This window comes from Carex rostrata, chromosome 14 (assembly GCF_964058835.1).
Source record: "Carex rostrata chromosome 14, lpCarRost1.2, whole genome shotgun sequence".
Taxonomy (NCBI): Eukaryota; Viridiplantae; Streptophyta; class Magnoliopsida; order Poales; family Cyperaceae; genus Carex; species Carex rostrata.
Window position 1 is genome coordinate 9753616 of NC_135931.1, and position 15076 is coordinate 9768691.

Genomic DNA, 15076 nt, shown 5'->3' on the forward strand with positions numbered 1-15076 from the left:
ATATTATACTATTAATGAAAAGAATGTTGTATCAATTTGTAATGATAAAAAATTACCTTGTATATTTAATGCAGTACAGTTATCTATTTTTCGTTCAATTAATCCGGATTCAGATAGCAAAATATAATTTTCCTAGTTTGGGTAATTTATTATAAAACAAACACAACAGGTGGATTGCAACATATAATTAAAAACTTAAAACTAAACAATGCCAACGGATAAATGCAACTTCTTTATATGATATAGACCGAAATTTTTAAATATACTATAATCTACAAAACAATAAATTAAAACATCATTTTTTTTCTTCTGAAAATTAAAAAAATGCCATGGCCGCATCCCCTAGAAGCGGCCACCTTTTAGGTGGCCGTGATAGAGTGGAAATCAATGCTAATAATATTTATAACCCTAATGTCTACTCCACTGTCGATCCACAAGCGTATGAATCTATCGTATAGTATAGATTGGGTTGTCGATCCGCAGGGATGGTGTATTAAGAGATCTAAGATGTAAACTAAGGTCTAGGTTATCGGTTCTTTTAGATGAGTTGAGTGTGTTTGGTTTATTGATTGTTAGTTGCTCGGTTGTAATTATTGAATTACAACAGAGGGGTAGTGGTAGATTAAGTGTTTAGAAGATGGATTTCTAGGAAATCAAACATTCTATCATTCAAACTTGTTTAATCTAGGTTATGGTTGTCCTAACAATAGCTCACGGTCTGTCACCAACCGCATGCTACTGTTAATACCTGCCAGTTGTAGAGTTACTCAGTAGCATGCGACTCTATCACCATCCATACATGTTCTGGGTAAACCGTACAAAGTCTGGTTTCAACTCCAGTTGGAATCGCACACGGTTTGGCCTAAACCGTACACGCCCTGTACTAGTATCTCTGCGATCTGAGAGCTGCTAATCCCATTCTAGTGTTGATCTCCGGTTAGTCTCACAACACCCTGAGTAAGTACTTGTCGGGTATTTAGCACAATTGCATGTAGATTAATGATAAGTCCTAATTACTAATATTACAAAAGGGTCAAGTTCACTTGGTCGGTCCTTTCTCTAACCTTTGGTAATAGCAACAGTTAAGATTACTCCACTATTAGTAATGGAATGCGATATTCGTCTGCTAAACCACGTCCGAATAGGTCCCTTAACTATGGTTCGAATACAAGTGGTCAACCGGTCAGTCTATTCTACTTGTGTCTAGGATAACTTATATTTTTCAGATATTGGTTAACCACAATTAGGTATGAATGGATTGTGCACTCCATTCATACGAGGTCACTTTAAACACACAATAAACAAGAATACAAGGCATAAAATCTCAGTAAGAATTCAGATCATAGTGCAAAGATAATATAAATGAATAACTAGATTAAACTCATAAGAATTCAAGATTACATGTCTTCACCCTAGAATAGGGTTACTTAGCCGCTCATGGCGGGTTCAACAACAAAAGAAACAAAAGACATAAAGAAAAGAGAGCAATAAAGAGAGATGGAAGGGAACACCTATACTGCCCCTTATCTCATGCACAACGTCTTTACGCCTTGTTCCTTCCTCCTCTTCTAGTAGAGACCTTGCTATTTCTTAGTAATTTCTCCTTTGCATAGCCTCCACTAGAGTGAAACCCTAGTTCTAAGTGCTCTCAAATGTGTATATTCTTCTGTGGTTCCAGAGATTCGAGAGAGAGATCTTTCCCAGGCGTCAATTTGCTTAAATAGGCCTTGGTTGGGAAGTTAGATCTATAATTGTTGTTCTGACAGTTTCTGGGTGCGGATGCCGGAATAGCATGCGGTTTGGTTAAGATCCGTACGGGCGGCTATAACCGTCTGCAATAGCTCTCCCGAGTAGCATGCGGATGAAGGCATCCGTGCGCTTGAGGCTAAGATGTCAGAATTGCGTGTTTTATGCATGTTTTTGCTCCAATATCATTGAAAATATACAATTCTCTAAAATTAAGTGAAATAACAAAAATGAATCTGATTCTCTATAAAATGAGCAATTGTTACTCGATAAATGACAATAATATATTCTAAGTGATAGGGAAAACAGTGACTTATTAGACCCCTATCAGGCCGTATCTAGGCAAAGCGGCCAGATTTTTGGGCCGCTTCTTGGGGATGCGAAAATATAGGGAATGTAGCTATGGCTGCTTCTAGGGGATGTGACCACCTCTCAGCCCTATAAATAGTGACCGCTGGTTTTATTTTTTGTCATAATTTCATTTGGTTCTCAATCCCTTCGAATCAGGTAATTTTCTTCTTATTTTCTAATTTCAATTTTTAGTTTATATTAGGAATAAAAGTAGGAGTAGGTGTAGAAGAAGGAGTAGGGTTTAGTATTTTAGGTTTAGGATTTAGGGTTTAGAATTTATGATTTAGATTTGTATCAAAATAAATATCGAATTGTACCAAACTTAGTTATTGACGAAAAAAATATCGAATTGTACCAAACTTAGTTATTGACCAAAATAAATATCGAATTGTACCAAAATTAGTTATATCTCAAAATAATTATCGGATTGTATCAAAATTAGTTATATCCCAAAATAATTGGTTTATTTTACCAAAAGTAATTATTTTTACCAGACTAAGTAAATTAGGTCCAAATTTTAAGTAGCTGTCAAAATTAAGACCAAAATATAACTACAAATCCTAATAAAACCAAAATATTAAATACAACATAACATCTACGAGAGATATACCTTCTTTCAATCGAGGTGCATCCCCTATACCCACTCCGTTTGAGATGTCACATTACGTTGAGGGGGTGTTGACATCTGTGGTGCCCGGTATTCGACACCGCATTGATCGGGTATCAGACTTTCTCTAGTATCCGAACGTGGAGCACCACATCTTAGAGGCTGCCACTAGGGTACGCCATAACAAGATGCAGTTACGGTACGCCATAACAAGATGTGGCTTAAGTACCAGACGACCTATGCTGGGACATTGCGTGCCATGGGATTGTATCAGCTATTCCAGATGGCCGAGAAGAATGCCGATGAGGGATTGTGCTCTGGCCTCATTAAGCGATGACGTCCTGAGACCCACTCATTCTATCTCCCCCACACTGAGATGACAGTCACCTTACAGGATGTCAGCTGTCTGTGGGGCATGACTATTGTCGGGGAGCCTGTGATGGGCGTCGAGTACGGGGATTTCAGGTTCTTGTGCCAGGATTTGCTGGGGATACCGCACAAGCAGCTCCAGAAAAAGAAGAAGAGAGGTGCAACAAAGACACAGATCTCCCCCGGTATCATCAGCTTGGCTAAGCTGAGAGCCGCCACCAAGGAGTTTCCAGCTCCTAGCAGTCATCCCTCTCAGGTATGTAAAGTTTATCTTATTTATTTATACAAAATTTAAGTTTCTTCTAAAAAATATTCTAATTAAAATAAATAACATGCCACCATTAATTAGCACCTGCGTGCATACATTCTGGAGATGATCACTTGCAAGCTGTTCTCTGATTCCCACGGAGATCAGGTGCGGCTGTTGTTACACCAAAAAGGTATAGTCTGAAGTTTCAGTACAATCAAGATGTACATTTTATCCCTAAATACACTTTTGGTTCAGATTGCAAGTATACAATCCTACCGTGTAATATATTGTCGGGTATCGATCCACATGGAGTATGGTTAAGAGCTAGGTTTAAACTTTGTTAATTAATTTCAGAAAAATAAAATAAAGTGCAATAAAAGTAAATTGGGGGGGTTTGTTATAATAATTCCTAAATTTGGGTTCAATACCAGAAATAGAGAGTTTTAAACAATAAAAGTAAATAAATGAAAGAAAGATTGGTTTGCTTTCTAGTTTAGGAGATCTAGAGGTATTCGGTCTACATTTCCTTGCTAATTCTATCTATTCGGTATTTGTTTAAATTCATGTATGATTTGATGAGGTTTCTAACCTAAAGTGTTAAAAAGGGTCACGGTCGTGAATTAATAACGTGCCTAGATAATTTCGGACTTCACGATCGTTCTTCACCCTAATTATCTAGACCCATTGAGCTCTTGTTAGCCTATATTCACTAATTATTGACACAAGTATTTTGGTAGGTTGGGTTAATGTTTCTCGAATTTTAGGTGCTGTCACCATCCTAAAGGGATATTTAACAATCATGTTTACACAAAATACATATCAATACTTTATTCAATCTAGGTGTCCTAAGTAGGGGTTTGACTTCACGGTCGTTCTTCACCAAACCCTAACCCTTAATTTCTATAGTTCCGGTTATGGATATCAAAGTACGGTCACTTCTAATCCAAAACCTAAGATATTTGTGTTCATAATTTGGTACTCTCCTCTCATCCTACTTCTTTGGATCCTCTGCATAACAAAGTGATTCCAAAGCGGGACTACCGCGATTTCAAATACTAAACTATGTAATCAACACAAATGATAAATCACAGAAATTAAAATCAAATCCCATAAAACAATCATAATAAAAACAAATAACCAAATAAAATAGAATTAAACAAGTTCATGCATTGACCTAAACCCCTAGAGAGAGATCTACTCCCTCATGGAGAGATCCATTACAAAAGTAGGCAAAGATAAAAAGAAATTAAATAAAGAAATGATTACACCCTTTATTGAATCAAGAACCTCAAACTTGCCTAAATCTTGTTTGGACATTCTTCTCCTTCCTATAAAAGCTTCAGGAACTCCAGAAATTACCGCAGATTTATTGCTATATTTGATGGAAATGGACATGCACTAAGGGAGAGAGAGATGGGAATGGATGATCATTGAATGAGAATGAATCTCCTCTTTTATAGCCAAGGACCATGCCCAATTAAGATGCTAGGAAGTGGAGTTAGTGGGTGCTATATTTGGATTGTTCCCCAGGATGCCTTGTTCACATTTTGACTGTAAAAACGTGTCCATGATGCGCCAAAAATAGAAACCGTGTCGAAAACGTGTAATTTTGGCTTTCTGCGAGTTTAGTACGTCCTACTAACTCCAAATTTTCTTTTTTAGTTTCTCATGTTGTAGATCTTCTTGCTATCTTTCTAAAAAGTGGTCGTACGTCCAAAACGGAGTTACGAGTCAAAAGTTATGGCTATTTTAAGTTCAGCTCCAGTGCGGCCAGGCCACCCGCACTGGGCTCGGTTTTTCCTGTGCGTCCAGATTTCGGCCCCATCGAAATCCGTGCGTCCGCACAGATTTTGATGAATAACTTATTATATCTTTTTAAAATTGGCACGCGTCCAGAAATCCATCTAAGTACTTAGTGCGGCCGTATCACAAACCGTGTGTCTGCACTGAGCATTTTTCTTCGGTTTTTCTTCGATTTTCTTCATTTTCTGCAAATTAAAACCAAACAAATGCAGTAACTTGATCCTAGGTGTATTCTATTCACTTTATATTCAAAATACAAGATATTTTGTGTTATTTTGTGATAAAAATCAGATCGAATATGTATATAATTTAGGCTTATCAGCTATGCTATCTCCCGTTGCTGGCTGATTTGCCCAATGCGGGAAAGTACAATTGGGGGGCTGTGCCTCTGGCGTGCTTGTATAGGTATGTGACTTGAAATTATTGTTAAAAATTTTAATATGAAAAATATCATCACTATACCTGTTGTTAACAGTAACATTGTACATGGGTCTTAATCAAGCCTGCCTGAAGAAGAACAAGACCTTTATTGGACCGTGCATGTTGTTGCAGCATTGGTCCTGGGCGTATCTGATTGTTGGCTATCCGACAGTCACTAAAAAGACAGATGTGTCGGATTGGGGCAGACCCGAGCCAAACACATGCCCTGCATACGCGCATAGGTATGGCTTTCCGAAGACCTATGTCGGGACAGGTCATGGCGGGACACCCGGCATCAATCACTGGAGATAGGAGATCGAGCATCTTAGGGATGATATAGAGTATGTGAAATGGGAGCCCTACAGAGAATATGTAAGTTCTTATTTTATTTTAAATTTGATCTAAATAAATTTGTAAATCTTGGCACTTGGATTGATGTAAGTGTTAAAATCTGTAAATTCAGCTCGAGGTAGATGGGGTACATCAGACCTATCTTGAGATATTGCCTAAGAGATGTCGGCAGCAGGAGCGTTACTGGCGTGCTGAGGTGCCGCTCATATGTTTTCAGGTACCGTATTTTCAATTTACTTTATAAATTTCAGAAAGACAACCTTTATTAAAAAAACCTACTAAATTCAGATTGTTGAGCATCATTATCACGGACGAGTCATGAGACAGTTTGGATTGCACCAGAGGTCCTCCCCCGATGTCGATTAGTGAGGACACCTGGCGACAGCTTCATTTTTCCTAGGGACATCTCTCCGGGTAGGGACTGGGCACGCTGGCACGGAGAATACATCCAGCTGGCATTTGCTGCCGCCCCACCCATAACTGAGGAGCCCCATCACATGGACGTACCGCCAGTGTAAAAATATCTTTTTTTTAATGTTTCTATTGAATCTTTATGATTGTAATATCTGACTTATTTAAAAAGAAATACAGGCCTTATAGAGATTGGTATCAGGAGTATGGCGTGTACACGGTGTATTTAGAGGGGTGTATCACCGACAACCCTCACGAGCGCGCACCGAGGCCGAGGGATTGGAGAGGACGGGTTCATGGTATCATTCCAGTCGGCGCACCGTTTGCATCTACGGTATGTTTACTTTAAAAAAACTTGCAATATTTATATCTGTACAACATTTATATATTGTTTTACTCTCATTTTTGTAGGCCTTATATCTAGTGAAGAGCTGTGTCATAGCGGCAACAATGGCTACAGTGCGAGGCTGGAAGAGGCTTGGGAAAGCCATCCTCAAGCACAATGTACCTGCGGTGTGCCAATGTGGGTACAAGATGCGCCTTGACTCTCTCCTGAGATGTGCATGATTGCCTGGATGTGATCAGATTGATGACATATCGGATGAGACTAATATCTACGTCCGATACGTTGGTGACGAGGCATTATGGGCTTTAGTCCAGGACGCTGAGACTGTCGGTCAGGCGTTCGACAGAGGGCAGGAGACGTTGAGGAGGCGTGCCGCAGAGCAGACCGTCCCTACTCAGGATCAGGTCGTCCCTACTTAGGAGCAGATCCCTACTCAGGCCTTCTCTACTCAGGCCACGCAGACGCAGGTATGTTTTTTAAAAATATACAACTTGTGCATTTAAAAAAAAAAATTAATATTGCATAACTAATTTGTAAATTTGTAGGAAGACGGAGGGCTGGGCTTCAATATCAATACAGACCACGATGGTTTGTATTCTCCGGGTTACATTCCGACTCAGTCGATGCCTCCTGCATATCTACCAGGGTTTGTTCAGCCGAACCGCTTCCCGCCATTTCTTGGCACCTCACAGCCGACGTAGTATCCTCCCATCTCGAACTTTCCTGGCACCTCCACATAGTATCCTCCCATCTCCATTGATGATCCTATCATGAGATGTGCCTACGGTTTAATCCCGCCGGTTGAGTCTGCACAGACAGTACCATTTGATCCTGTAGTCCAACAGTCGACTGACATTGAGATTGAGGAGGTTCAAGCAGAGGATGCTCAGGTAGAGGACCAGCAATCGCCCGATGACTAAGGAATGCGGTCATGGCATTTTTCGAATTTTCAGAAAAAAAAAGTGGTGTTTTTGTTTATTATTTTTGAGATTACGGTATATTTAAAAATTTCGGTGATATAGACTGGAAAAACAGAGTCATCCTGTCCAAATTCGGAATAAATGCGGACTCAAATTAAGGTATAGTGAACCACGACCGGTACCAAGATACGTCGCCCACTTGTCCAATCAAATATTTCTAATTAAAAATTATTGTGTTGGTCAAATGTATCGTTGTTGTATCATAAATAACAGGTCTGAAATTTCCAGTCAAAGGGGAATTTATTGGGAGAGTACTGTTTGTAATTCAAGTCTGACTAATTTAGAGCGAAAGTTTCCCAGAATTGGGTAACTTGGTAGAAGAAAAAATAGGAAGAAGAGAAGAAAAAAAATCGTAAATTTAAGTCCACTTGTAAATCAATTGTCTAAAAAAATCTACATGAGTAAGCTCACTGTCATGCCGACTTCTTCTGGAAAGCAATATCTCAATTTGAGGTCTAAACTCTAAAAAGCAAGTTTGGCTTCTCTGACAGCACAAAATGTCCAAAATTCCAAATGCATCTCTCTCAGCCTGAGATAAGCGCACGGTATTTTCCAGTTGCTTTTCCTTTCTGTAAAAAAAAATCCAATAAAAATATGGCTAAATTGCATTAAAATCCGAATGGTGAAGTCCTTTTCTTTTGACAAAATTTGACACGAAATGAGTCAGGTGCAATACATATCATCTATTTGCAATTTCAAAAGTGTTTAGATGTACAATTGTAGAAATATCTTTTTTTTTTTTTTTTATAAACTAGTATTGAGTGGTTGACACATCTAATAACCCTTTTGATAAAAGCTAATTGCCTTTGAAAAATTTGGAAAGTTCTATATATCAAACCAGTCTTACTGATATGTGGGTTAAATTGAAGTGAAAAATTATATATCAGATACGGTCGAAATTTTGGTAAAGTGGTTTATCTAGAGTTCTCCACTTTATGTTCATTAATCACAAAATTAAACGCTTGATTACACTTGATGCTTGTATATAATTAGTTGTTCAATTGTACATTTTTCTTACTAAAAGAAAATTGTACATTCTTTTTTGCAGCCCTCATCATTTTCTCGTGCTTACATCAAATTTTGGTATGGCAACGTTGTTTGAAATTAATAAATTGGAATGAAATTTGATATTTCTTTTTAAACAGGAACCTAATTTTTTTTCCATCCAATCGTTGATCTTTGTTGAGATTCACGTGTGAAAATTTAAACGGTTAGATAAAAAAAAGCAAGTTTCTGCTTTAAAATATATATATATTCCCTTTCAAACTGAATTTCGGAGAAAATATATTTTTTGTGAAAGTGAAAGAAAATCTTAAAATGGGCAAAGTGTTTTTGTTGCAATGGACGATCTAAACTAGTGTATTTGATGGTTTTTAATATTGCTAATTTATTTGTGACTTCTGCTTTAAATGAGCAAAATCCTAATTATTTGTTTTAGTTTAAAATTGACAGCTTTTTACGAACTTGCCTATATATTATTGGACTGTCTTATTAGTATTGCTTATCTAAGTTAGTGCTAAAAGCGGAATTTTATTTTATAAATCATAATTAGAAATTTTTTTTTTATGAAACCAACACAATTATTTTTTTTTTACAAAAACCATATTCGGTCCTTTTTTTTTTGGGACTAAAATGGCATTAAGGTCCCAACCGTTTTCACACATTGAAAAATTGTAAAAATACCTGGGACCAAATTGTCATTTCGGTTAAAAAAAAAAATTGGGACTGAAATGACATTTCGGTTCTTATGAATTTTGTAAAAAAAAATAATCATGTTGGTTTCATAAGAATCTTTTTTTTCTAATTATGGTTTATAAAAAAAATTCCTAAAAGCGTGCTCTATTAAAAGTATTAGAGAGAAAGCCAAAAAAAAAAAAAAAATGAAAGATGTGACAATATTAATAATGCGATCTACACTCCAATTTAAAAAGAGCGGGATACAAAATATGTTAATTTGTAAAAACTAATACTAAATCCTTCCTTTTTAATTTGAAATAATAAAAGTCCTACTTTTCATATCAAGAAAAAAAGAGAGGAAACGAACTCGCAATTCTAAAGAGATGCGAACTCGCTATCAGCTTTCATGGAAAAAGAAAAGGCAAAGGGAATGAAATATGAATGTCCGGGATTTAATGATTCAAATAAAAGGGAAAGACAACAGCATAGGTTATACAAAGTACCGACATAGAAAATCCAGAGCCTCACTGATAACAAGAGGTGTTCTGTTCGCCTTTTTGGTTCAGATCTTTTCGTGAACTCTCCCCGTTTCATCTCGTTTATTAGGGAGGGAAGATAAACCGCGTTTCTCTCTCTTCCTTGCCTTGAGTTCCTCAAACAACCACCAAAAAGTACCCATGCTTTCATCCACAACTCCAATATTTTAGTACCCTGTTTTCTTCTCCCAAACCGACCTAAAAAGTGACCATATTCATATTCAACTCTCCTCTCTCTGTCTCTCTCTTCAATGCAAGAAAATAATTCGAGTTCTTCCTTGTTTCTTTTGCTGGGCACTCCAACAAGGGCATAGTTTCGATAAAACAAGAATCCCGCTTTCCTGAAATTCTCCGTTTCCATAGAAAAATCCAAAGCTATTATGAGAGAAACACTGGAGAAAGAAACGATAAATCTTCTTTGGCTTTAATCTACCCCTCCGTCGCTCTCTATCTCTCTCCGTAAAACCTAATTCGCTTCAGCTCAAGGAGGCTCCTTTGTCTTTGATCCTCCAGACTCCAGAGTCTACAGAGAGCACGGATTTTCTTATTGAGTCCATGAAATAATACCCCTTCCCCCTTTTGTCTAATCATAAATTAGAAAGAAGAAAAACAGAGCAAATCTCTGCTGAGTTGACCCTCCAATTCCCTACTTAAAACCCACAAAATCCCAAATCAAATCCAAAATTTCCATAACCAATTCGAGAAACATCCATGAGGGCGGATTTGAGCACAATTCAACAAACGCTGACACCAGAGGCAGCTGCTGTTCTCTCCCGCTCGATCGAAGAGGCCGCGAGGCGGAGGCATGGTCAAACAACCCCCCTCCACGTGGCAGCATCCCTTCTCTCCTCCCCCTCCAGTATCTTTCGCCGTGCTTGTGCCTCCGCTAGTTCGAACTCGCCGCATCCGCTACAGTGCCGGGCTCTCGAATTATGCTTCTCCGTGGCCCTTGACCGGCTCCCTTCCTCCTCCAGTCCGGCCAACTCTTGCCCTCCAGTTTCCAACGCCTTGATGGCTGCTCTCAAAAGGGCACAGGCCCATCAGAGAAGAGGCGGGTCGGGTTGCCCTGATAGCCCACAACCTCCCCTGTTAGCGGTCAAAGTGGAGCTAGAGCAGCTGGTTCTCTCCATTTTGGACGACCCGTCAGTGTCAAGGGTTATGCGGGAGGCTTCCTTCAATTCCTCGGCCGTTAAATCCACCATTGAAAATTCACTAGTTTCTACTTCTTCCTGTACAAGCAATTCTCCTCCGCAATTAGGTCTTTCCCAATCAACAACTATTCCATCAGCAATCCCCTCCCTAGTTCAAAACCCCAATCTAAATTTGAATTCGAATATGAATAGTTTATATATGAATCCGAGATTGGCAAATGCAGCGACATCCCAGCTGGTTGATGGTCAAAAGAGAGTAGAGGAGGTAAAAAAGGTGTTTGATATAATGCTCAGATCCAATAAAAGAAATCCGATACTGGTTGGAGACTCCGACCTAGAATTAATATTGAAGGAGGCGTTGCAAAAAATAGGTTCAGGTCAAGCTCCGCCACCTGTTAATTCAGCACAGGTTTTGAATTTAGACCCGGACTTGTCAAAAATTGTGGAGTTGAGTGATGTAATTGAGGAGAAATTGAGGGTGGTAAATTCAATTGTGATAAATTTGGGGGACTTGAAATGGTTGGTAGAGGGTCCAAGTCCAAATTTGGGTCCAGCCGCACGAGGCCCGCCAGTTGTGACGGAGGCAGGTCGATCCGCGGTGGCGGAGATTGCACGACTTTTGGTGCGGTTTAACAGTGAAGAGGAGACAAAGGTTTGGTTGCTGGGGACCGCTGCTTGTGCCACATACCTGAGGTGCCAGGTGTACCACCCTGGTATGGAGACGGAGTGGGACCTGCAAGCTGTGCCGATTGCAGCACCACGTCATCAGTCGCCACGTCCCAGTCTGATTAACCCAAGGTCAATTTTCAAATATCTTTCTGTATGTGTTGTTTTAAGTAACATATGAGTTAAATATTTGATTAACAGCTCTTGTGTTTGCTTGTTCCCTGTTTCACTTACTCAGATTTTCTCTGTTCACCAATTGTGTTTTACATTGTCTGCTGCTGAATGGAACATCTTTGACTGTGAAATTTGGAAAGTACCTAACATATAATATAGCCCATACAGGAAGTTAGATCTATCTGCAAGAAGTATGCTTTCATGGAATTCTATCTGCAATCATGGAAAATATTTCTGCACTCTGTTCAAACTTCTAATCCTGTGCTGTTTCAATGTGATACCTGATAATTTAAGCAAAAAAAATGCAGGCTTATTGCAACTGGAGGCATTCTTAACAACTCGTTAAGCACTGTATTGCCAATGAAAGGTATGGGGATGGGAATCAGGCCCGTACCATCAGCCAGTATAATCCCCTTGGGACAGAGCCCACAGATTATGCTAGGCATCACCAACCCGAGCACCAGAGGAAGCATGTGCCAGCTGTGCACGACTGGGTACGAGAGTGAGATGGGAAAGCTTGTGGCTGAGCAGTTCGAGATACCATCATCTGCATCTGTGACAGCTGTGTCAAAGTCAGATTCGGGTCAGAGTTTACCTCATTGGCTCCAGCTTTGCCCTGGTCGGACAGCAAAATCTGGATCCACTAACAACCCAGATCAGGTTTCTTGAATTTTGTAGTTAAATACATTATGTCAACCACATACATGCAAAAACTTGAAATTTACAAAATTTGCAGGGGCTTATGTGTACAGTTTTTTTATTTATATAGGCTAAGGATCAAGAGCTCGCTTGGAAGAATCGCACTGAAGAATTGCAAAAGAAATGGCGTGAGACATGCTCTCGGCTTCACCCGACAAAGCCCAACACAGGGCAGCCAACCCTCTCCATACCATCTACCATCCCTTCTACTCTTTCATCACCAATTGCACAGGGTTTGACACTAACGGCAGGAAACAAAACAAAGGTCATGCCACTACTCAAAGTCCCGTCCAATCCTGAAAAACCATCATTAACTTCAAGATTTCGTGACAATAATAACAAACCCAAGAGCCCAACCGGCAGCCCTGTAAAAACTGATCTCTCACTTGGTGGGCCCAAATTCTCAGAGCCTTTGTCAGACCAGCAAAAGGCCAAAATAGCCGGCATTGCAGATATTGATTCATTCAAGAAGCTTTTGAAGGATTTGAAAGAAAAAGTCCCATTGCAACCTAATGCTGCATCAGCTGTTGCTGCAGTCGTGATACAGTGCAGGGCAGGCAACAGCAAACGGCGTGGTGTCATGCCGAGAGGTGACACCTGGCTCTTATTTGTTGGGGCAGACCAAATTGGCAAGAGAAAGATGGCAGTTGCTTTATCAGAGTCTTTATTTGGTGCCGGACCGGTAATAGTTAGGTTTGGGTCAGGCGACCGTGTAGAGCCCAACATGGACTTATGGGGTAGGACTAGTTTGGATCGGGTAGTGGAGGCTGTTCGGATAAACCCGTTTTCTGTTATCTTAATTGAAGATATTGACCGTGCTGACACAGTGGTACGGGGAAAAATTAAGCGTGCGATTGAGCGTGGACGTTTACCGGATACTCATGGGCGTGAGGTTCATTTAGGTAATGTGACAATCATTCTCACCACAAGCTGGATTCACGGAGAGACAGGCCCGACGCATGAAACCTTAATCCAGTATGAGGAGAGGATTCTTGATTTGGCAGATTCAAGTTCATGGCAATTGGAACTATCATCTAGCTCTGTTGATGAATCTATGAAGCATCGAGCAGATTGGCTATGTGATGACGAACGACCTTCTAAGATGAGGAAGGAATCAGCATTATCTCTGGACCTAAACCTAGCTATTGGTTCGAGTGTAGATGACACATGTGAGGGTTCCCGTAACTCGAGTGATTTGACCGTTGAGCATGAGCCATTGGACAAAGCTCGACTTGCTGTTAGATCCTTGATGCCTTCTCCCATTTTGGAATTGATTGATTTGGTTGAAGAATCTATTCTGTTCGAGCCAATCGATTTTGCCCCCTTGAAAAAACAAGTGCTGGAATGTGTCACTTCAAAGTTTGTGGGCATCTTGGGAGATGGTTGTTCAATTCGGGTCGATGATGAGGTGATTGATCGAATGGTCAGCGGAGTTTGGGTCCGTGGAGCAGAGATTGAAGATTGGACTGAGAAAATTTTGGGACCCAGTATCCAGCAAATGAAGCGTAATTTCTGGTCCGATGATTGTAGGTTAGATGTACGGCTTTCAACTTCAATACGCTATGCCGGAAAAGGCAATGGTGGTGGTTTGCCGGCTAACGTGGTTGTAGCTGTAAATGGAAGGTAGATATGAGGTTTGGTGATACAAATGTTTTATTCTTTGTGAGGTAGATATGTAAATATAGGAGGAAATCTTGTTCTTTACTAAAATCAGAAAAGAGAAAAAAAAAAGAGGCAAAATATGGCCGGGGGCGGAGGGGGAGGTGATAGATATAATATGATGTATAACAAAAGCGTCATTTAATCATAAGTTTTTTATTTATATTTATCCTTTTGAAATACATCGAGATAACTTTTTGCTCAAAGAAGTGTTAATATTTCCTAGATATTAAACCAGGCACTACCGGTAACCGTTGAATAATTGAGTTTGTCGGACCACATCCAGTGCTGGTCCACTTTATTCTACACATCTTCGCATCAGAATACTATGAAATTTCATATGGAGAGATATACACTGATGTGTATAGAAAAAGTAAAAATGCTAGCTCATTGGAATTTTTTTTCCTCAGAGACTTTTTATCTGACACTAGACTCACCAGAGATCTCTCTCTCTCCCATGTGAATAATTGGGTGGATGCTTCCATTAAAGGGTTTGTTGTGTGAACATCTCTTCTGGTACTGGTACTATGTTTGAGGGTTGGTACATTTTATAATGATAATAGAGTTGGGACATATTGTTGTTTTTTTCCCTATATAGGCTTCCTCCAGGCTCCAGGGATGTACTTTTTTTTTTTTTTTTTTTGAAAAAAGGGATGTACTTTTGTTTGGGTCTTATTTATAGAGACCCTTCTCTTTTGTAGCTATATGATGTGTGCCAAATATATAGTTAAATTTAGGATATTTTGTAAGAGGAGGGTTGTGGTTTTATTTTTTTGTATTTCTATCGTGTTTTTATTTTTAAAAACTTTAATAACTCAAAATTTAGAACTTAAAAGTTAAAATGAAGCCATTGGATATGATCTACATCATTTTATCTATG

General features: G+C 39.4%; 1 protein-coding gene across 1 annotated transcript; it reads left to right on the top strand.

Annotated features, from left to right (window-relative positions):
* The first annotated feature begins 9867 nt into the window (after positions 1–9867).
* LOC144565085 (Double Clp-N motif-containing P-loop nucleoside triphosphate hydrolases superfamily protein) lies at positions 9868–14423 on the top strand. Its single transcript, XM_078314718.1, has 3 exons — positions 9868–11796; positions 12147–12498; positions 12608–14423. Exons 1-3 carry the CDS (start codon positions 10559–10561, stop codon positions 14162–14164), a joined length of 3147 nt encoding a protein of 1048 aa, XP_078170844.1. The 5' UTR covers positions 9868–10558; the 3' UTR covers positions 14165–14423.
* Positions 14424–15076: the final 653 nt, after the last annotated feature.